Source organism: Drosophila miranda (assembly GCF_003369915.1).
Source record: "Drosophila miranda strain MSH22 chromosome Y unlocalized genomic scaffold, D.miranda_PacBio2.1 Contig_Y2_pilon, whole genome shotgun sequence".
NCBI lineage: Eukaryota > Metazoa > Arthropoda > Insecta > Diptera > Drosophilidae > Drosophila > Drosophila miranda.
Window position 1 is genome coordinate 7,317,190 of NW_022881614.1, and position 22,828 is coordinate 7,340,017.

Consider the following 22,828-nt stretch of genomic DNA (forward strand, 5'->3'; position numbering starts at 1 on the left):
CATTTGAAGTTGAAACACCCAGCTTCTCTCGATGAAATTGAACGACAAGGAAGTACTGAAGCCAGTTATTCTGCCGCCACAACATCGCAGCAAGAAATAACTGCATTTGTTCAGAAGCCACCGACAGCGCGTAAAAGTGAGCAATTAGACAAACAGTTAGTGCGAATGATTTCCAAAGGCCATCATGCTCTCCGGATCGTGGAGGAGCCGGATTTTAAGAAGCTGATAGAGGACGTTTCAAATTGCCCTGGATATAAGTTGCCCACACGTAAAACGCTTTCTAATGTGCTACTTCCAAATATACACAGTGAGTTAATTGCCAATGTGAAAGAGAAGATAGCATCTGCATCTGGAGTTTGTCTCACAACTGATGGATGGACATCGCTCACCAATGAGAGTTACATAGCTGTAACCGCCCTCTTCATAGACAAGACGAATATGGAACTATCTTCGCATATGCTAGCTTTTGAAGCGTTCGGTGAGAGGCACACAAGCCTCAATCTTTGCTCTTTTCTTCAGAGTGTTGCAGCTGATTGGAAAATTGAAGATAAAATTACTGCAATTGCATCAGACAATGCTGCCAATATCGTATCAGCGATAAAATTGGGAAATTGGCGCCATATTCCATGCTTTGCCCACACTTTGAACATCATTGTACAGAAAGCACTGGGACCAATTGACAGTGTAAGGGTCAAAGCAGGGGCAATTGTAGAATTTTTTAATCGCAGCTCATCCGGATTCAAGAAGCTCAAAGAAATTAATAGCCAATTAAATCTTCCCGACCTTAAGCTGACACAAGATGTGCCTACACGTTGGAACTCAACATACAAAATGTTTCAGCGCTTGTCTATTTTAAAAGATGGAGTTATGGTGGTCATTTCCCTTCTACGCCCTGAACTAGAACTGACCCAGGCAGAATGGGAAATTATTGATGGTGTATTGCCAGTGCTGAAGCCATTTTCTGAAATAACAACTGAAATTTCAGCAGAGAAAAATGTCACCTTATCAAATGTTATTATAATGGCCACATTGCTGCATCAATCCATAGCCAAAGCTATTCCAAAAGATGATTTTCTACGGGCAGTCGTAGAAAAACTCAAAGAGCAGTTGACCGTACGTTTTGGCGATTTAGAAAATAATATTTTGTATGCAGAGAGCACCATACTAGACCCAAGATTTAAAAAACGGGGTCTTAGGTCCGATGAATGCTATGAAAAAACAGTTGCAGCTCTACAATGTAATATCGCTCAAACGGGATTGGTTGATAATGTTGCTGATGATCTGTCTTCACAAATCGAAACCGAAAAAACGTCGCCAACCAAAAGGGGCATTTGGGACGAGTATGACAAGCAGGATAACCAAATAACAAAGCCAAGCTGTAACACGGCTGCTGCCATTAGAGAGGTAGATAAATACCTAGCAGAAGAGAACATCAATAGAAAGCAGGACCCTTTGATCTGGTGGACGCAGCGAAAAAATGTATATCCACGACTATACGAATATGCGTTGAAACGTCTTTGTTTGGTGGCCACGTCGGTGCCATGTGAGCGCCTATTTTCTGCAGCAGGAGAAATAGTCCGCAAAAGACGAACGCTTTTGACGCCCAATAAGGTTGAAAGCCTTATGTTTTTACATAATAATATGTGAAATACTTAAAAATGGTGTTATTTTATAGGTTTTAAAATTATAATGGACAACATAAGTAAAATTGATTATTGTTTTTCAGCCCCGACTTGTAAAACATATAAAATGGAAAACGAGATACTTAATTGAAACTGTTGGTTGTGTCCTAACGATATCAAGTACTAAGTACGAATTAAAATAAATTTAAGAAGTTAAAACGTCAATGAATTGTAGTGCATTATTTACATATAAGCTTAAAACTAGATATGAGACTTTAAAATTGAACTAAGAACAAAAAGACCGAAAAACAAAACAGGCCAAAGAACAAAAAAGAACGAACTAAAGGGACAATGTAAAAAAGAACGATGAACAAAAAAGAACGAACGGAAAAGAACGATGAACAAAAAAGAACGATGAACGAAAAAGAACGAATAAGATGAACAAAAAGGAACAAACTAAAAGATCGACTTAGTTCACTGCATAAAAATGAACGAACGAACTTATTCAGTAAATTGAACGATGTTTACCCAACACTACAAAACAGAACCAGACCTGAGAGAGCTCAAAAAATCTGAAAAAGCATACAATCACATATTTTTGTCGAAACATATTGCGTGTGTACTAACACATGCAAAGATGTTCTCTCTGCGCTCTCTCTCTCATGATGACGTCACTCTGGGGTACTGAACGCGCTAGCCAGTGTCTAACCAAAGACTATACAATACCAAGATGTTGCATGAGCGACCAAAAAGCTGTTCTATGGCGGGTTCTAACATTAGGACCCAAAAGGCACGAGGGAGCGCGCGGTGTTTCAATTCCCTTTTCGCCTGTACTTCGTCTCTACCGCGACCCCGCTGCCCATCGGTTTCGTCTGTTCGGCAATGCCTTCACCAGCAACGAAATAATTCTGGACTCTCGAGCCTCAGCACCGTCGAAGCGGTGGTCGCGGATCGCCGATGTCTTTGGAGCGGCACAGTGGGACCTTTGGCCGTCTCAGCTTGCTAAATTAGTTAGTGAATATGAGTTCAATACATATTTGCACACTGAAAAAATGTTAAACTTTGAGTGCTTATATCTCCTAAACTAAAATTATCTTGAAAATTCGATTGGAAAATTCTCTATTAGATGCGTACATTAAATTTATCTAAAGCACTCATACAATTTTTTGACTATTTCGGCTGAGTCCCCACTGTGCCGCGCCAAAGACATCAGCGACCACGCTGCCCTACGGTTTCGGCACGCACACACTGACATGCTTTCACACAGGACTCGACGCTGACCTAGGCATTGACGAAGCCGAGTAGCATTTCGGAGGCGAAGGTAGCGTAAAAGAGAATTTAAGTACTAGCCCCGCGCGCCCGTACCATGAAGCGTCAAACGAAAATTGAAAAAGCATTTGTTCCTCATGCAACATCTTGGTATTGTATAGTCTTTGGTCTGACGCTTTCGTTGTATTAACTGGCACATCTATATACTGTATGGTTAGTGATTTTGACCTCAAAAATACCGAAAAGTAAAAATACCGTATCTAAGCTGCAGTGTGACCGCGGTTAAAGTTTGACCCTCAGGAGTATACAAAATATACCGTCTCATATCTCTGCTACTCTGTTCTGTTTATTTATACTCTTATTTCTTAATTAAATGCCATATATCATCAATGATTTAAGATAAGATCTTGAGCTCACTTAATTCAAATGACTTCGCAAATCTACAGCCAGAAGAAGTTCATACCGACGCCGCCGGAGAAGGGCTCCTTTCCACTGGATCACGAGGGCCTCTGCAAGAAGCAATTTCTTCTATACGCCAGCTGCCTGCGGCGTAACGCCCAGGACACGAGTCAGTGCCGCGAGGACGCCCAAAACTATCTTGCTTGTCGCATGGACAACAATCTTATGGAAAAAACCGAATGGTCAAAGTTGGGCTTTCACGATAAGAAACCGGCGCCACATAGCACATATAGCAGCCACAGGTAGCGTGGCAACCATGAAGTTAACGCAAATGATAGAAGAACTCTCCGATGAACGGCTGCCGTACAAATTTCACCTTAAAATCCTTATTACCGAGGCAGCCAAACACTTCTTTGAGCTGGAGCAAATACCCGAGAACGGTGGGTGGTTTGTAAGATAAGTGGTCCGGCTTATGCCTTGAGTAATCTGCCTTTTCAGTGCCCATTCTCCATAATCGCGATGAGTGGTTGGTATGAGTGGTTTCGTGATGCGATGAGTCTTTGGCAGCAAAACTGGATGTTTCGCCTCTTCTGGCAATTGAGAGTGATGCAATCGTCCGCCGACCCTGAGTAGATTGTCTTTGTCAATGATTGGTGACAGTTTCACAAGCTGCGATCGGCTCCGTAATGGCTTCTTGGCAAGTAGCAATTGGTAGTCATCTTGAAAGCAGGTTTTGGATGTTTTGTGCGTTGGATGAAGCGAAGGACATAGCCAATAGTGTGCACCAGCTTCCACCAGGAGGAGACTCGGGCTATTAGTTCTTCCCGCGGATTATCCAATTGTGATTCGGCCAATGTAGACAAACAATTGGTTTTGACTTCGTTTTGTATGCCAGTTTCTGAAAGAGTAACGTAAAACTTTGAGTTGTTCAACATTACCAAGAATTGATCGTTGTCACGTAGCCATGAAGGACCAGCCCACCACAGCCGAAAGTCGATGAGATCGGCAGCCATGAGGCATCTGGACGCACAGTCAGCTGGGTTTGTTTTGGAGTCCACATGACGCCAAGCATGGCATGGAATGGAATCCAGAATTTCCGAGGTTCGATTCCCAACAAACGTCTTCAGCTGGGCTGGTGCATATGATAACCACGATAATACAATTGTAGAGTCGCACCAGGCAAATACAGTTGTATCTTTGTGTCGTAATCCAGCCTTAATTGATCGTATGAGTTGGCTTAGAAGAAGTGCTCCGCAAAGCTCCAGGCGTGGCAAGGATTGCTGCTTGAGTGGAGCCACCCTTGTCTTTGCAGCCACTAAAGATACGGACACAGAGCCGTCGTCGTGTATTACTCTGCTGTAAACTACAGCCGCGTATGCCTTGATAGAAGCATCGGAGAATCCGTGCAACTCGATGTTGTCTGCGTAGTTGACAACCAAACGTGGTAGTTGAAACTGCTGCAATGTGTCGAGGTCAGCGCGCCACTTCAGCCAATTGTCCGCCAGTTTTGTTGGAAGTGGATCATCCCAATCCAGATTGAGTAACCATAGTCGCTGAAAAAGAATCTTGAACTGAACCACGACGGGTGCCAAGAGTCCAAGTGGGTCGAATATCCGTGAAACATAGGACAAGACTTGTCTTTTTGTGCAGTTAGGAATTGCAGATAGACCCACATTGTATGTTAGCGTGTCCTTTCCAGGATGCCAGTAGAGTCCCAGAACCTTTACTGGTGACCATTGAGTTGGTTGTGTGTAGGCGTCGGTATCCTCCTCTGCTATGCCTTTGGTATTGGATACCCATTTCCCGAGCTCTAGCTTGGCGCAGGACATTAGTTGTATAAGTTCGTTCCGGTTCCGCAGTAGCTCATCCTCACTGCTTGATCCAGTAAGAACATCGTCAACGTAGAAATCTTCCAGTAGGATTTTTGCAGCATTCGGAAATTCATGATGATGATCCGAAGCCAGTTGTTGCAACACCCGAACCGCTAGGAATGGCGCACATGAAGTTCCGTAGGTGACGGTACATAGGTGAAAGTGCTTGATTGGATCGGTTGGATCTTCCCTCCAAACGATTCTCTGAAAATCCGATGCTTATTGCAGACCCATATTTGGCGGAATATTTTCACAATATCCGCTGAGAATACGAATTTGTACATTCTGAAGCGCAGGCACACAGCAAACAGATCGCGTTGAATGCTCGGCCCTGTAAAGAGAGTGTCGTTCAAAGTCTTACCATTGGCGTCGCGGAATGACCCGTCGAAAACTACTCGGAGTTTTCGACCCAACACAGGGTGGTGTGGCATGTAGAAATGTTGCCCAGAGGTGATTTCTTCCGTTGGCAGTTGTCGCATGTGTCCCAAAGTCTGATATTCTCGCATGAAATGTATGTATTGTATTCGTAGCTGCTCATTCTGTTGCAAGCGACGTTCAACCATCTTCAAGCATCTATATCCAATGTTGTTGTTAGTGAAATTGCGTTGCTTGCTTGGGGTGTCATGAGTGCCGTAATAACCCATCCAAAAATTGATGAAATGGCGATAAGATTGCCCTTGCTGTCATACATCTTCCTTCCTGTAAATGTAGACCATACGTGTTCGCTACCCAATAGTATGTCGATTGGTGCGTTTGTGCAGAAGTGTGTGTCAGCCAATTGAAGATCACTAAACACATCGAGTGCCGATGCATCAATGTTTTGCATTCCCATTGATGAAGTGATTCTGCCAAGTACATGGGCGTTTACAATCAAATAATCCTCAGCAATTCGGGACTTGATGTGAGGTGTGCTGAATCCCCTTGTGGTGTTGGCTTTTACTGAAGATATTCCCGAAACAAGAATGCCAAACGTGCCAATCCAAGAGCGTGAATGCAACGTTCCGATATATACGAGAGTTCTGAGCCAGTATCCAATAAGAGGCGACATGTTATGTAGTCCCCATTTGCGTTTTTAACATAAACCATGGCCGTGGGTAATGTGCTTCTGTTCAATCCTTTTGCTTGAGTAGATTGTGCAGTGCCTTGCGCACATACAATCGATGGTGTGCCCTCTGCTTGGGCAATGTGACTTGAAGTCACCGAAGTGTTATAATGCACGTTTGAATTGCTCGGATTATCCCCTTTTGTTTGCGCAAAGGTCCCGATAATACCCGATGTAGTATCTGGTAAATGGAGTAGTGAATGGTGATGACCTTTGCATTGTTTACATGTGTATTTTGATTTACACTTTGTAGCAAGGTAATAATTAGTGAGGCATTCAACTAGTATTTAAAATAGCATACAGCGCGCATTGGTATTTACCGCACCATCGATACACTCGGTGGGAAATACCAATAGTGAGATATCGGATAAGAAACATCGAGAAGAGAGTGAGTGCACTTTGTAAATGGCGATTGTGAGAGACGGACGCGCAGCTAATAAAAAAGAGTTACATTAAATCGCCGGGTTTGTGTTTTTATACCTATACAGTTCACTCACGCACCGATATTGGTCCCTACAATTCCCGGGTTAGACGGCCTACAATTTCAGAAGTGGGATACGATCAATCGCCGCCAGTGAAAAATAGCGAAAATTTTTATTATCTCGTCCGTCGAAGACGCCATCGCTGAAAAAAAACATGTCGGACTTGGTCGGCACGGAGGAGTTCTCGGCCGCCCAGCTGCGCGAATGGCTGGAGTCCCTCAATCTACCAAAAGGTGGAAGCAAAGCTGCCATGGCAGCGAGACTTAACGAAATACCAGTAGAGCTGCGGGGACAGGGACCACCGGCAGCCGAAACATGCGAGAACGAGAGGGAAGATGAGGCGGCCGCAGATCAAGACTCGACGAAGAGCGAACGCAAAGAGAAGAACGAAAAAGCACCGCAAGCGCCTGGGCACAACAACAACCATGGCGAATATCGAGCAGAGGTTGAAATGTTAAAACTGCAAATCGAGCTGCTGAAGCTGCAGAGCGAGAGGGAGAAGGAAGGGAGAGGAGAGAACACAACACCAGCCGCCAGCAATGACGCTGGCGTCATGTTGCTAAATGCCGCCAAAGTCATGTTGCCAACATATCATGGCAACATTTCTGGAAACAACGATGACGTCACAACTTGGATCGCGCAGTTTAAGGCCGTCGCAAAAGTGAACAAACTGAAGGATGAGAAGCTACTAATGCTGCTAATGTCGAAGCTTAAGGACAAAGCATTGGTGTGGCTGCATTCGAGTCCGGAGCACATGTCGCTGCCAATCGATCAATTGTTGAACGTCATGGAAGACACTTTCCATCCCAAGGAAAGCAAACTGTTGCTCCGTCGCAAGTTCGAGTCCCGTTCATGGGCACGTGGCGAGGAGTTCTCGATGTACTTCAACGCCAAAGTGTCGCTGGCATCCCGCATAGTCATTGACGACGAGGAGTTTATTGACGGAGTCATCGAAGGTATCCCAGATGTAGGCCTGCGTAGGCAAGCCCACATGCAGTGCTTTGGCGCTCCATATCAACTACTCAAGGCGTTCGAGAAGATCATGCTGCCAAAGAAGTACGGTTCAACTGAAGGGGCAAACACTGGAGCCTCGCCAACACCCATTCGCTGCTACAACTGCAACTCTTTGGGCCACGTGGCAGGGGAGTGCCGCAAGCCCAAGCGCGAAAGAGGAGCGTGCTACGGATGCGGCAGCATGAGTCACCAGGTGTCACACTGTGACGAAAAGAAGTACAAGGTACATAACGATTATATATACAAATTTAATATATACATTAGCAATTACAATAACAAATGCTTGTCCTTAGATTGCCTCATCGACTCAGGGAGCCCAATAAGTTTTATGAAGTTATCGTGTCTAGAGCACCAGTCGGAAAATAACCTAAATAAAGTGGAAGAGCGCTCACGATTAAGTTCGAACGAAATCAAAGAAGATGATTTAAGTTTATATAAGTTTAACAAAGACAAGAAAAACAGAGAAATTGAATTTATTTTGAATAGAAATGCGGATTACGCTTATGTTGGACTAAATAATAGCAAACTTAACATCTTTGGTAAAATACCCAGTTTTGTAATTATTAACAAAAATCGAATCAACTTTGAATTACTAGTAGTGGCAGACGAGTCGATGGGCTATGAGGCTGTGTTAGGTAGGGATTTTATGAATTTATGCAAATTTAAAATTGTAAGTGACATTTGCAAGGAGAAGGAGAGTGAGACAAAAAACGAGTGTGAAATAAAAAATGAGTGTTTAGAAAAAAATGAGTGTTTAGAAGAAAATGAGTGTTTAGGAGAAAATGAGTGTTTAGAAGAAAATGAGTGTTTAGGAGAAAATGAGTGTTTAGAAGAAAATGAGTGTTTAGGAGAAAATGAGTGGTTAGAAAAAAATGAGTGGAAAATAGAGAATGAGTGTTTAGGAGAATATGAATGTGAAGTTAAAGATGAGGGTGATAAAGAGAATAAGCATGAAGTAGAAAGTGGAGGCAAGGTAGAAAATGAGTGTTCTGCAATGGTTGAGTGTCTGGAAGACAGCGATACCTGCGAGAGCGTAAAAACCAATTTCAACGAACTACCAAGCCAGTATCCAGACAAAGAAAACGACTGGGAGTTGAAAGTAGGGACAGATTGTAGCCAAGAACTCGCAGGACGACTTAAATACATGTTTAGGACAGCGTATGTAAACGCAGAAAGACCAAACTTACCACAAACCAAGTGGGAAATGAAGTTGAATTTCGAACACGAAAAACCGTTTCATTGCCCACCTAGAAGACTGTCGTATAGCGAAAAAGCCCAAGTACAGAAAATGATAGACGAATACACAGAAAAAGGTTACATCAGAACCAGTGAGTCAGAATACGTTTCGCCTATAGTACTGGTAAAAAAGAATTCGGGAGAGTTGAGACTGTGCGTCGATTATCGCACACTTAATAAAGGTATGATAAAGGACAATTACCCAACACCTCTGATAGACGACCTACTAGATAAACTGTCAGGGAAAAGACTTTTCACCAAGTTAGACCTGAAGAATGGATACTTCCACGTATTTATGCATAAAGATTCAGTTAAATACACATCGTTCACGACCCCCATGGGACAATACGAATGGTTGAGGATGCCGTTCGGGTTACGAAATGCATCGGCGGTGTTTCAAAGATTCACAAACAACATTTTTGCAGATATGGTAAAGGAAGACAAAGTTATAATATACATGGACGATATTATGGTAGCAACAAAAGATAGTGATAGTCACATGGAAATTTTACAAGAAGTGATGAGACGATTGGTAGAGAATAAACTTGAATTAAGGATTGATAAATGCGAATTCTTACAGTCAGAAGTTAAGTACCTGGGCTATTCCATATCGGGTAACGGAATTAAACCAGATACGAAGGGATTACAGGCAGTAAAAGGGTTCCCAGTCCCCACGAAAACGAACGAAGTGCAGAGTTTCTTAGGGTTATGTTCTTACTTTAGACGGTTCGTAAAAGATTTTTCTACGAAAGCTAAGCCCCTTTATGATTTGGTCAAAAAAGACAGGAAGTTTGAATTCGGTATCGTAGAACTAGAATGTTTCGAACAACTCAAAAGTAATTTGTTGGAAGCACCGATCTTGGCACTTTACAATCCCAGAGATCCGACAGAATTACATTGCGATGCAAGTTCGTTAGGTTTCGGGTCAATTCTAATGCAGAAGAAGGGTGATGGCAGAATGCACCCGGTGTTTTATTTCTCCAAGCGGACAACAATTACCGAAGCAAAATACCACAGCTTTGAACTGGAGACACTAGCGATAATTTATGCACTACAACGGTTTAGAGTATACGTGCAAGGCATACCCTTCAAAATAGTGACAGACTGCAACGCGCTAACTATGACTCTAAACAAAAAAGAACTCAATCCACGCATTGCCCGCTGGGCGTTAGAGTTACAAAATTATGACTACAAGTTAGAACACAGGTCAGGAAGTAGAATGCAACACGTAGATGCGCTAAGCAGAGCCGTTCAGATACTCACGGTAGACACAAACACCTTTGAAGAAAATTTAATTATATGCCAAAACAGAGATAACAAACTGATGGAGCTGAGAGAAACGTTACAGAAATCAGAACACAAACATTATGAGATGAGAAACGGAATAATATACAGGAAAAAAGATAACAATACTATCCTATTCTGCGTACCCGAGGAAATGGAAGGCCACGTACTCTATATGTACCACGATGAACTAGGGCACGTCGGTATAGACAAGATGACCGACGCTATATCGAAAAGCTACTGGATCTCAAACGTAAGGTATAAAGCCAAGCGACACATTGAAAACTGTCTAAAATGCATAGCGTACTCAGCAAAACACGGAAAAGAGGAAGGGTTTTTACACAACATACCAAAAGGGTCAGGACCATTCGAGGTAGTACATATCGACCATTTCGGGCCAGTCGACAAAGGCAGGGCCAACAAACATGTTTTAGTAGTAATAGACGCGTTCACCAAATTCGTAAGACTTTATACGACCAAAACCACTAGCACAAAGGAAGCAGTAATTGCAATGAAAGATTATTTCCGAGCTTACAGTAGACCCAGATGCATTGTGTCAGACAGAGGAAGCTGTTTCACGTCAAAAGAGTTTGAAGAATTCTTAGAACAGAGCAATGTTAAACACGTAAAGATAGCAACAGGGTCGCCACAGGCCAACGGGCAGGTAGAAAGGGTGAACAGAAGTTTGGGACCCATGATTGCAAAGCTTGTTGACCCGGAAAAAGGATTACATTGGGATATGGTAGTGGAAACAGTAGAACACGCGATGAACAACACAATTCAAAGAACAATTAATGAACACCCGAGCAGAATGTTGTTTGGGGTCGTACAAAAAGGAAAGGTTTCAGATTTACTAAAAGATCATCTAGACGAACTAACCGAACAGCGGGCAACAAGGGATATAGAAAAGATTAGAGCAGTAGCAGGCACTCATCAGGAAAAAATACAGTCTTATAACAAACAAGCAACAAATTCAAAGCGAAGGGAGCCACACGTGTACGTAGATAATGATCTAGTTATGGTGAGAAATTTCGACACTCATACAGGGGTGTCTAAAAAGCTTATCCCGAAGTTCAAAGGACCTTATAAGATATCAAAGGTGTTAAAAAATGATAGGTATTTGCTAGAAGATGTAGAGGGGTTTCAACAATCAAGGATCCCGTATAAAGGAGTTTGGGCGGTGGCAAATATGAAGCCGTGGATTGAAAATGGTAATAATGCAAATGTCACAGGGAATCAAAATGAAGAAAATGATTGTAACACGTAAACTTAGAATATTAAGAGTAAACCACACCCAACTGTAATAAATCAACCTATCTAGAAACTAAATTAAATGTAAGGAGTTCAGGAGCACTCCGGTCAGGATGGCCGAATTGTAGCAAGGTAATAATTAGTGAGGCATTCAACTAGTATTTAAAATAGCATACAGCGCGCATTGGTATTTACCGCACCATCGATACACTCGGTGGGAGATACCAATAGTGAGATATCGGATAAGAAACATCGAGAAGAGAGTGAGTGCACTTTGTAAATGGCGATTGTGAGAGACGGACGCGCAGCTAATAAAAAAGAGTTACATTAAATCACCGGGTTTGTGTTTTTATACCTATACAGTTCACTCACGCACCGATATTGGTCACTACAATTCCCGGGTTAGACGGCCTACAACTTGTTGCTCAAATGACCAGGCTTCAAACAGTTATAGCATAGATTTTTATCTTTTACAAAGGAGCGCCTTTGCAAACCTGTCATTTCCAAAAATTGTGGACAGCCATACAGAATGTGTTGTGTCGAATGGCATTTGGTGCAGTTGCTGACTTCAACTGCCACCATCGAGTGTGTGATTCTTTATACCCGATACTCAAAATGAGTATTGGGGTATATTTGATTTGTGGTAAAAATGGATGTATGTAACGTCCAGAAGGAATCGTTTCCGACCCCATAAAGTATATATATTCTTGATCAGCATCAAAAGCCGAGTCGATTGAGCCCTGTCTGTCTGTCCGTCCGTCCGTCCGTCCGTCCGTCTGTCCGTCCCCTTCAGCGCCTAGTGCTCAAAGACTATAAGAGCTAGAGCAACGATGTTTTGGATCCAGACTTCTGTGATATGTCACTGCTACAAAAATATTTCAAAACTTCGCCCCGCCCACTTCCGCCCCCACAAAGGACGAAAATCTGTGGCATACAAAATTTTGAAGATACGGGAAAACCAAAAACGCAGAATCGTAGAGAATGACCATATCTTTTAGACTGCAGAATTTGAATTGGATCGTATTATTATTATAGCCAGCATCAAGAAAAAAATTTCATTTTTTCTCGCCCTGTCTCTCTCTAACACACACGTAGCATAGCCGGCTTTGCTTAGAGTAAAAGATTAGCGCCTAGATCTCAGAGACTATAAAAGCTAGAGCAACCAAATTTGGTATCCACACTCCTAATATATCGGACCGAGACGAGTTTGTTTCAAAATTTCGCCACACCCCCTTCCGCCCCCGCAAAGGACGAAAATCTGGGGATATTCACAAATCTCAGAGACTAAGACTTAAGGCTAGAGTAACCAAATTTAGTATCCGCACTCCTGTTAGATCTCACTATAAAACATATATCTCAAAATTTCGCCCCACCCCCTTCCGCCCCCACAAAGGACGAAAATCTGTTGCATCCACAATTTTGAAGATACGAGAAAACTAAAAACGCAGAATCATAGATAACGACCATATCTATCAGGTTGCTGAATCTGGATCAGATCAGATAATTTTTAAAGCCAAAAGGAACAAATAAATTTGCACTGGCTACGCAGCGCCGGACGTCACGCTAAGACTGATTTTCTGTCTCTCTCGCCCGCTCTCCTGGTCGTGTCGTTTAATATTAGCGGCGTCTGCCGGAGGAGAGCCATACTTAGTATCGGGTATAACTGTAGAGTTGCGGTCTCCGCAGCAACTCACAACGTTCCCCCTCGTTTTGATTTGTCCCCGTGAGTTACTGTTTTCCCTTCAGACGCAGGCTCCCCTTTGCTTAGTTCCAATTCCTCGCAACGAGCATCCAAGAACTTGAAGAAGTCGTCGAGAGTGGGTGAGTCTTTATTCAAACTGCGTTCAATCCACCTGCGACTCGTGTCGGCATCAAGTTTTTCCAGTGCTAGATATATAATCCAACAGTCGCGTCCCGTTTGATTTACGGCGTCCAGACCACGTACAATTTCGTTTGCACCGTCGGACACTTTACGCAAAATCGCCGCATCAATTTTAGTAGTTGTGGGCAACCTCATAAATTGTTCCAAAAACGAGTTTACGATATGCCTCAGCCGATTGTACCTTTCCTTGAGACGCTCCCATGCAGTGTTGTAAGCAGTGTCCGTGATCGCCAAATGTCGTACCAAGTTGGCAGCCTCATCGATGAGTAGTGTTTTCAAATGATGAAACTTCTGTGTGTTCGTCAAATGCTGCTTGCTATGAATTGTACTTTCATAGATATCCTGAAATGCTGACCACTCTGTGTAGCTGCCAGCGAACCGTTTGATTTAAATTTTTGGCAATTCGCTCTGTATTGGTGTGACCGCACCAACTGCAGAATTCGAATTTACCGCGCCTCTAAACTCGACGCTCTCGCTCTCTCCAGCAGCACGCATAGACATGTTCGTCGTGTTCTGGTTTGCAGCTAACTGTTCAAATAGCTGTTGTTGCTGTTGTAGCAGGCTGAGTACTGCGTCGTTGTTTAGATGAAGCTCTCTGCTGCCATCCCCTTTGATCGTTGCAGTTGTAGTTGGTTGTACTAACCCCTTTTCCTCCAAAATCATTGCATGTGCCAATAGATACTGTTCCTTGTAGAGGAAGACAATGGTCTTCCTCTGGATCCCCATACCCATCCACGTGTTCGAGAAGGGCTATGGAATCTCCAAGTTGTGAGAACTCTTTCCAAGCCGATTGGAGCAGTTCCATTCGTGAGGTGACCTGCGCCGTTGTAGTTGGTTCCTCCCGTTCAGCCCAAGCCAATGCGCGTGTGATAATAGCCTTGAGTCTGCCACGGGCTTTTACCAATGCCTTTAATTGTTCCATTGTAAACAATTTTCAATGAACACCAAAGCACACAAAACTGTTCAAGAATCCGCGTCGAAGGACCAAAGAATGTTCGCGAATAATATGCTCGACGGATTTGATTTTAGTGGACTGTATTTATTTTGTTCTTGTCCAGTTCGATGTCTATTTGGTACTGAAAAAAATGCCGTCGCAGCGGCGGTAAGAATATGTGTGTATACAAATTTTCGTCTCTTCCATTCTCATCTTGTTCTCCTTTGCCGATGGTTCTTCGCTTAGCGATGGACTTGTTATACGTTCCTCAACACTCCGTTCCCGCTCTTCTGTCCTGGCAATTCAGGATCACCTGTTACCTCAAGCTTCGGCTCCACTATGGTCTCCATTTGAAGGGACTGACCCTTGCGACGCATTCGGTTCGAGCCCCGTGTGATGAGCACCACGGCAGGCGATTGAAACGGCAAAGCCTGTATGACAGTCTGGAGAAGTTTTGGTGGTGTCTCTGGAGTCTTGGGATTGCCAATGACCACATCCGCTTGCAGGGCACGCTCTCGCTCCTCCTCGCGTTCCCGGGCTGCATTCTTTCGCATCAGCTGACGGGCTCGCTTCTTCAGGATGGCCTGCGCGTTGGGATAGTATGCAATACCCTCGTTCAAGTCCGACTTGGACAGCACAAATAAATTGGAGTAGCCCTTGTATCGCACATCGGCCGTGCGACGATCGGCTCCGTTGATGCCCAGCAAGCTGATCTCTCCAAACACTGAGCCTTCGGTAAGGGTTGGTTCTGGCCACCACGTCGCTGTTAGGACCGCCCATTACCTGGACTTGGCCCTTTGCGACACACAAAGTCTTTGGGCAGAAAGGTGACCGCCCGCAGCTTCAACACCAGATCCCTCAGCAACGCCTCCTTGCAATCGGCAAATAGCTGAACCTTGGACAGTTTTTGAATGTGTACGGAGATGGCGATGTCTGTTTTGAGATTGATGGGCAGCGCATCAAGTATATTGGACTCATCTGTAAGGAAAGAAGAGAATCAGAAAGGTGCACTACTTTGGAGGAGCATGTACCTACCCAAAGTACGCTACTGCTCCCAGGTGAACTGGAACCACATCTTGACCCTTGACTGCAGCTCTTGGGATAGATTCAAACGTCGCATGTACTCCAGCGTCTCGTCCTCCAGCTGACGGTACTCGTGCTTGTTCCTGGTGGCCGTGGATATGATGTCCCGTATCTGTCCGATCAGCAGGGCGAACACAAAGACGCCCATCAGCCAGGCTACCGTCATAAAGACGTACTCCCCCTGGCGTTTCGGCTTCGGATTTTTTTCCTATCGATGTGGCCGTTGTAGTGGTCGCTTGTCGGGCGGATAGGAAAGCATATTTGTGTTCTTCGCCTGAAAGTATGCCCGATGGTATTTGTACAATTTATATATTTATGTATATAATATATATATAAATATATATATATATTGTATTATTTATACAAGTATATATCACACCTCACCGAGATACTTATTAATTATTAAGTTTAGTCCCCATAGTTAGTGTATAGTTAGGTTGGCTTAATTTCTTGTTGTGGTGTTACATGTTAAATGTTCCTGGTCGTGTGAGGGCTAGCGCCATCTAGGGTTGACATTAAGAATATGCTTAAAAACGAACAAAAAATCTCCCCACCATGTCCATAACCATTCAAGGTGAATGGCGAAGGATCGTGCAAAGACAGATCCGGAGAACAAAATTTTTGTTGGTCAGTAGATCCGCCCAAATCTTTCTTTCTCCTCGTGGCCGTACAAGCATTCAGTTGCGCGGTGAGAAAAAAAAATAATAAAAATAAAATTAAACCGCCGTAAATAACCGTGGTGTGAAACCAAAGTGCACTCGATCGGGAAAAAATAACCCAAGAAAGCAGATTGGGCTCTAATCGAAAACGTGAGTACCGGCCTTCGACAGTGCTAGGAGCCTCGAAGTTCGATTTTCCGACTTTTTCTGTAGTTTCCGCTTGGAGGTGAGCAGCCCCAACACAAAAAAAAAAAAAAAAAACACCTGGAGAAAGAAGGAATTAGCACCTCAACCCCATCCCCCTATTTTCGCAGTGCCAGTTCCAACCGGGTAAATATGTGCATGGAGTAACTGTTAGAAAAAGTAGCCTGATCAGTATTTTCAAATTCCACATTAGAATCGGCACTTAGTTTGGGAATTATCCAAAAGCTGCAGCCCGAGCTTTAAGCCCCCGCACTACGAACCAGCTGATCCACCAAGTCGCGGGCAGTGAACTTTGGCTGCGCGAGACGAGGACAGCCGTCTGAACGGGCTTAGTGCGGCGAAGTGGCGTAACCGTTTCGCATTCAAAACCGGGCCAAGAAACGGAAACCGGTGCTTGCAGTCAGCGTAGGCCCGAAGCCGCTTAAATGTTCCTACCAGGCGGGAAAAAAATAGTGCACCACGTGTGTACATAACCTCCCGGCGACCCCTAGTGGTATCGCCTCTCTTGTTCTTCTCGTGATTCGGCCTTACTGTTCCAAACGTTTATTTAAAGTGCAGTGGAGGCCAGCGTTTGTCTTATGTGCACGTTAGTGTCATTATGTAGGCTGAATGAAAACTGTAAGAGATGTGCTCACATACATATGTATACACCGCCCACTGAAAGCCACTGAGGCCAGTAAGATCCCACCGTGACTCGCATTCCCTTGAACCTCGCAGTCCGTTGATATGACTGTTTTTGTGTAGTTGGATATACTTAGTGTTAATTGTAACAGAAAAAAAAACCAGAAAAAAAACCCACCAACACATGGAAAGTTTGAAAATGCATTTGATAAAAGCTTAAAAGTTTGAGCTTAAAAGCGTCCGCTCGTCCGGGTCCCCTCCGCGAGCTTATGCCATGCAGCACGCGCTGTACGATTTTTGGTTTGCAGGTAAAAGTTTAATGCACCCACACACAGCCACACGCCCAGCTACGAAAGATCTTTCGCCGCGGGAACACAAACAAAAACTGAGTGAGCTTTATAATATACCAACAACATTAAATTTTATTGCCTCCCAAAATTCCGCGAGCGTGGCAAAAGCTTCGTTCTTTTTTGCTAGAGCTGTTTGTCGGTCGTTGACCTCACACTTTTAAAGTAGTCACAGCTGATTGGCCTTCTGCCTTTACAATACGCTTGGTAGAACGAATAGTATGTCCAACTACTCCCTGAAGCCGATGTGCTGGGACATGTGTACCTATATTGCGCTATAGTATTATCTTTCTATCTAAGGAAAAATCATTAGTTTATATCGCACTATAAAATATCGTATATGCACTTATAACTATTTACACTTATCGTATTTATTTATCTAAATATTCCCTAGTAATAATAGCTATATCTCTTGTGACGCTTTGCGTTCCTCCTTTTGTCCATTTAGCCTTGTCTTGGAGTTCTCGGTTAGTGTTTCTTTTTTCTTGTAACATGAATATAGTATCTGAATATAGTTTCTAATAAAATGATTGTTAAGATGAATATGTGCTAGACGTTACCGCATTTGGGGGAACCATGCCGCTCGTGAGCGAAATAGGATGACCAATACCGGACACTCCAGGGATCCTGATATTATTATTGGCTCTTTCAGGATCATGGTAGGGTGGGCGTGGCACGACTCCGTGCCAGCAAAACAGAGATGTCCGCCGCGGTGGTAGATCCCTACTCCTTCTCTGCACTATCTTTGCCCCACTATACTTTCCGTACCCCTAACGATCCTTTCCTTGTCTGTCCCCCTCCCATTACCAAAAAGAGTACGCGAATTTTAATAAAATAATACCAGCAGGAGCGAAGCAACCTAACTGGAGGGTTACCCTAAAGAACCCATCCCCATTTCCGACCAGCGATCAGCCGTGGAAGCGAGCGCGTACTCCTTTTCAGTTAGCCGACCACCAGCTTCATCGTGCGAAGATTCTCTTCGTTACTCGTTTCACCGTCTTGGTGGCAAAGGCAAAGCACCGCACATAAGGGTGTCCCTTGCCACTGAAAACCCAGCGGTTCTTCCCCAAGCCCTGATAGTCACTGTAGGCGTAGTACAGGGCAGCTGTGATGTGGATCATATAGAGCATATAGGTGAGGCTTTTGGCCACGCGAACCTATTTGGATAAAAGCAATCCAAAGATAAGTGAATAAAAAAAGGATTCAAATGGAAACTTACAAAATGCGGCGATGATATCACCCGATCCAGCAGGCGGAACACTTCCCAGAAGCTTTGTATCTTAAAGAAGCGAGGGAAGCGCAACCAGACTGCGCCCGTTCCCAGTTTCAGGTAGAACAGCTCCAAGGGCAGCAAAGCCAGAAGATCCAACTGTTTAAGAGTTCTATGAGGCTGGGTTTGGCATGAGTGGAGGGACTAAAATGCACCTTAAACTGTAGCTTCCGCATGTAGTTTTTCCTCGTGAGGTTCTTGTTCTTCACCCAAAAGCCATCGAAGAGGTACATAACTCGGTGCTTAAAGAAGACGACATCCAGCAGATAGACGATGTCCGCACAGAAGTCGCAGGCCAGCCAGATGTTGGAGTTCTCCTTCGTCTGAAAGGGAAATGAGGCGCGCAACGGCATGACCCAGGCGTTGTAGAGGAAGGATAGCGACACCACACACAGCCAGGAGATGTAGATCTTCCCCTGTGGATCCAGCGTCCTTTCGTCGTTGTTGGCGCCGCACAGGCTGGAGCAGAGCCAGACATTGGAGCGAGGAGTGTCCGCCTCAAAGAGGCGTCCGCGATGAGGCGAAGAACCCGCCGGCACCAGACGCACATTGTGCTCCGGCGAGGGATGCAGGCTCTTGGTGCTCGCATGCAGGGCCGTCGGCGGAGGCGAGGGCGAGCTGGCGTTGCTGGACGAGGGCGTGGGCGGCAGCTCGACTTGACCTTGTTGGCGCGGGCCGTAAAGCGTCGCACCAGGTGGCGGACCTGGTCGCGTAGGAACTGCTGGCCCTGCGAATCCAGGCTGCCGGCGCTGCTCGGCTTGCGATGATGCTCCTGCTCCCGATCCTTTTCAGGTTCCAACACGGCTACGATCTCGCTCTCGTTGATGGAGGGCGAACGCAGGCGACTCACATTGTGATCCTCATTCTGCAGCTCCGGTGACTCGTTGTAGCAGATCTGCACGTCCTGTTCGTCTTCGTCCTCCTCCTGGATGTCCTGGGACTCGTCTGCGGGCTGGTCACACGACTCCAGTGGAAATACCACCTGTCCCGTGGCCGCCGCCAGCTCTTCGGCTCGCTGTACTGCCACCGGATCGGGTACTGGCATGGGAACCATCCCCGGAAGGGGCGTCATCTCAAAGTTGTCCGGCTGCAGGATGCGTCTCACACTGTCCGGACTTACCAGCGGCTTCTCGTGCTTCAGTATGTGCTTGACCAGGGCATGGGTGGCTCCGATATTGCTCTGCTGTTCGGCGGCGTCCACACAGCCAATTCTACCGTTACGGAAGTACAGCCGGGAGTGATAGAACCGGGGACTGTTTGGACGCTGGCGACGCTGCGGGGCCTTGTAGGCATTGATCTTGTAGGTGATCCGCTTGACGGGACTCGGGGTCTTGTTCTCCTTGTCGCCTCGCCGGAGCTGCGCTTGGAGCTGCACCTGAGCCTGCTCCTTCTCCAAATCGTTCTCGCGCTGCATCATTTGCTCTGTGGCCGTAACAAACTGTTCGATCTCCTTGATGTCCTTGGAGATCTCCTCCAGGCTGTGCCGCACCTCAGCCTCCTTCTCCCCCGGACTCGAGTAGCGGCGCACGCTCTCCGGCTGCCGGTTGATCACATTCCGCATAAAGGCGTGCCGCTCCAGAGTATCGCAGAACTTGGGCTCTGCCACCTCCTTGGACCTGCCCGATTCGTAGCCGGAGCTGGTGGTAGGCGTGGACATTGGAAAGGTCGCCATCCGCTTGAGGTGCGAGTGTGCCTTTGGTAGTTGGAAATCGTCGTACAAAAAGTTCTCCAAAATGTTGGGCGATGACTTCAGTAGCGATGCATTCGCCTCCAGTTCGAGCTCCTCGCTGCGCTGGTTCAGCTGTGAATGAAGCGAGCACTCGGTCGATTCGATGGCCAACAGCTCGTCTCGAGGCGAACCAGCACGCACATCTAATAAAAACAGCTCCCGGTGCTGCGGCTGAATGTGCCTTGCATGGTAATTGCCCCGAGACGCCCGCACTTTTAATGTTTCCAGTATCAATACCTCATCTATTTAGTATGAGGTATTCTATCTATGAGTTGTCGGTTATTGGTTTAAGCGCGTGCCATAAGCGAAGGACGCGGGTTCACAATATCTTTGGGGTCAAAGTTTATAGGCCTCTTACTGAAAAAATTCTAAAACTAAAGCTTATTTCGTTAACCCAATAATGGTAACTAACAGATACAAATATTTTCCACGGATAAAGAAATGTTCCAAAGAAACAAATGTCTATTGCGGATACAAAAGTAAAGCTAATAATCCAAGTTACCTGAACGATTCCAAAGCGTCTTATATGTATTTTAAAGAGAACCCTAACAAATGACATGAGCTACCAATAACTGATGAAGCTTCTGTATCTCTGAGGCTCGGAAGGGAAAACCCTTCCCCAATAGTGTATAAAAAACCTCCTCGAACTTCCAAGATTCCTCAGAGTATCTCAAGTTGACCTCATCGCGCGTGCACGAAAATGTCTACGACATTTACATTTACACCCGATACTTAGTCAGTATGGCTCTCCTCCGGCAAACGCCGCTAATATTAAACGACACGACAAAGAGTGCGTGCGAGAGAGACAGAAAATCAGTCTGAGCGTGACGTCGGGCGCTGCGTAGCCACAGCAAATTGATTTCTTGCTTTTGGCTATAAAAATTATCTGATCTGATCCAGATTCAACAATAGATAGATATGGTCGTTATCTATGATTCTGCGGAAGGGGGTGTGTCGAAATTTTGACACAAAACGGTCAAGGTGCGATATCACAGGAGTGTGGATACCGAATTTGGTTGCTCTGGCTCTTATAGGTTCTGAGATCCTTGAACTCATATTTTGCAATTGGCAAAAAAGACCATGAAACCTGTGTGTTAGAGAGAGACAGAGCGAGAAAGAATGAAATTGTTTTCTGGCTATAATAATTACACGATCTGGTTCAGATCTCCGGGAGATATAGTCATCCTCTACGATTCTGCGTTTTCAGTTTTCTCGTGTCTTTGAATTTGTGGATGCCACAGATTTTCGCCCTTTGTGGGGGCGGAAGTGGGCGGGGCAGAGTTTTGAAATATACTTGTAGCAGTGACATATCATAGAAGTCCGGATATAAAACGTCGTTGCTCTAGCTCTTATAGTCTTTGAGCACTAGGCGCTGATAGGGACGGACAGAAGGACGGACCGACAGACGGACAGACAGACAGACAGACAGGGCTCAATCGACTCGGCTATTGATGCTGATCAAGAATATATATACTTTATGGGGTCGGAAACGATTCCTTCTGGACGCTACACACATCCATTTTCACCACAAATCTAATATACCCCAATACTCATTTTGAGTATCGCGTATAATCAACGCAGGCGCTCTGTACTTCTACTTGAAGTACAGTGGAACTAAGCTCATTTATAAATGAAACCTATATGTATATAAAATTTCATAATGTGCGGGAATCTTGTGATCTATAGCTCACAATTATCAAAAAAAATTACTTAGAATTTCCTTAATTTTCATTATTGGCTTACCTTTCGTAATGTTTTTGTTCGAGTTATGTGGAGTTTCCAAAAAGCTCTTAAGCTTAACTAAAACTTTTTATAGTTAAAGCTATCCCCTCTAATAAACCACCGATTCAGGAAATCAAAATAATAGAAACACATATGTACTGATTATTATACCCGATACTCAAAATGAGTATTGGGGTATATTAGATTTGTGGTAAAAGTGGATGTGTGTAACGTCCAGAAGGAATCGTTTCCGACCCCATAAAGTATATATATTCTTGATCAGCATCAATAGCCGAGTCGATTGGGCCCTGTCTGTCTGTCTGTCTGTCCGTCTGTCCGTCTGTCCGTCCGTCCGTCTGTCCGTCCCCTTCAGCGCCTAGTGCTCAAAGACTATAAGAGCTAGAGCAACGATGTTTTGGATCCAGACTTCTGTGATATGTCACTGCTACAAAAATATTTCAAAACTTCGCCCCGCCCACTTCCGCCCCCACAAAGAACGAAAATCTGTGGCATCCACAATTTTAAAGATATGAGAAAACCAAAAACCTAGAATTGTAGAGAATGACCATATCTTTAAGACTGCGGAATCTGAATTGGATCGTATTATTATTATAGCCAGCATCAAGAAAACAATTTCATTCTTTCTCGCTCTGTCTCTCTCTAACACACAGGTTTCATGGTCGGTTTTGCCAATTGCAAAATATGAGTTCAAGGATCTCAGAACCCATAAGAGCTAGAGCAACCAAATTTGGTATCCACACTCCTGTGATATCGGACCTTGACCGTTTTGTGTCAAAATTTCGCCACACCCCCTTCCGCCCCAGCAAAGGACGAAAATCTGTGGCAT

At 44.7% G+C, this 22,828-nt stretch overlaps 3 protein-coding genes and 1 pseudogene across 3 annotated transcripts; 2 read left to right on the plus strand and 2 right to left on the minus strand.

The window, feature by feature from the left end:
• The first annotated feature begins 3,303 nt into the window (after window positions 1-3,303).
• On the plus strand, window positions 3,304-3,603 carry LOC117192919 (cytochrome c oxidase assembly protein COX19-like). The gene has a single exon (XM_033397653.1). The coding sequence runs from the start codon at window positions 3,318-3,320 to the stop codon at window positions 3,594-3,596; it is 279 nt and encodes a 92-aa protein (XP_033253544.1). The 5' UTR covers window positions 3,304-3,317; the 3' UTR covers window positions 3,597-3,603.
• A 329-nt stretch (window positions 3,604-3,932) lies between these two features.
• Window positions 3,933-6,618, minus strand: LOC117192918. Its single transcript, XM_033397652.1, has 2 exons — window positions 5,523-6,618; window positions 3,933-4,188 (listed from the first exon to the last, which is right to left on the minus strand). The coding sequence occupies exons 1-2, from the start codon at window positions 5,803-5,805 to the stop codon at window positions 3,953-3,955; spliced, it is 519 nt and encodes a 172-aa protein (XP_033253543.1). The 5' UTR covers window positions 5,806-6,618; the 3' UTR covers window positions 3,933-3,952.
• A 127-nt stretch (window positions 6,619-6,745) lies between these two features.
• LOC117192917 lies at window positions 6,746-8,197 on the plus strand. Its single transcript, XM_033397651.1, has 2 exons — window positions 6,746-7,982; window positions 8,053-8,197. The coding sequence occupies exons 1-2, from the start codon at window positions 6,900-6,902 to the stop codon at window positions 8,080-8,082; spliced, it is 1,113 nt and encodes a 370-aa protein (XP_033253542.1). The 5' UTR covers window positions 6,746-6,899; the 3' UTR covers window positions 8,083-8,197.
• Window positions 8,198-14,395: 6,198 nt separating this feature from the next.
• On the minus strand, window positions 14,396-21,991 carry LOC117185874 (annotated as a pseudogene).
• Between the last annotated feature and the right edge of the window lie 837 nt (window positions 21,992-22,828).

Bases quoted from the DNA above. Each gene is read 5' to 3' on its own strand.
- LOC117192919 (XM_033397653.1), top strand. From the start codon at position 3,318: ATGACTTCGCAAATCTACAGCCAGAAGAAGTTCATACCGACGCCGCCG.
- LOC117192918 (XM_033397652.1), bottom strand. From the start codon at position 5,805: ATGGGTTATTACGGCACTCATGACACCCCAAGCAAGCAACGCAATTTC. The intron at 4,189-5,522 runs GTAAGACTTTGA...TTACTCTTTCAG, and splicing joins GTCATTCCGCGACGCCAATG to AAACTGGCATACAAAACGAA.
- LOC117192917 (XM_033397651.1), top strand. From the start codon at position 6,900: ATGTCGGACTTGGTCGGCACGGAGGAGTTCTCGGCCGCCCAGCTGCGC. The intron at 7,983-8,052 runs GTACATAACGAT...GCTTGTCCTTAG, and splicing joins GTGACGAAAAGAAGTACAAG to ATTGCCTCATCGACTCAGGG.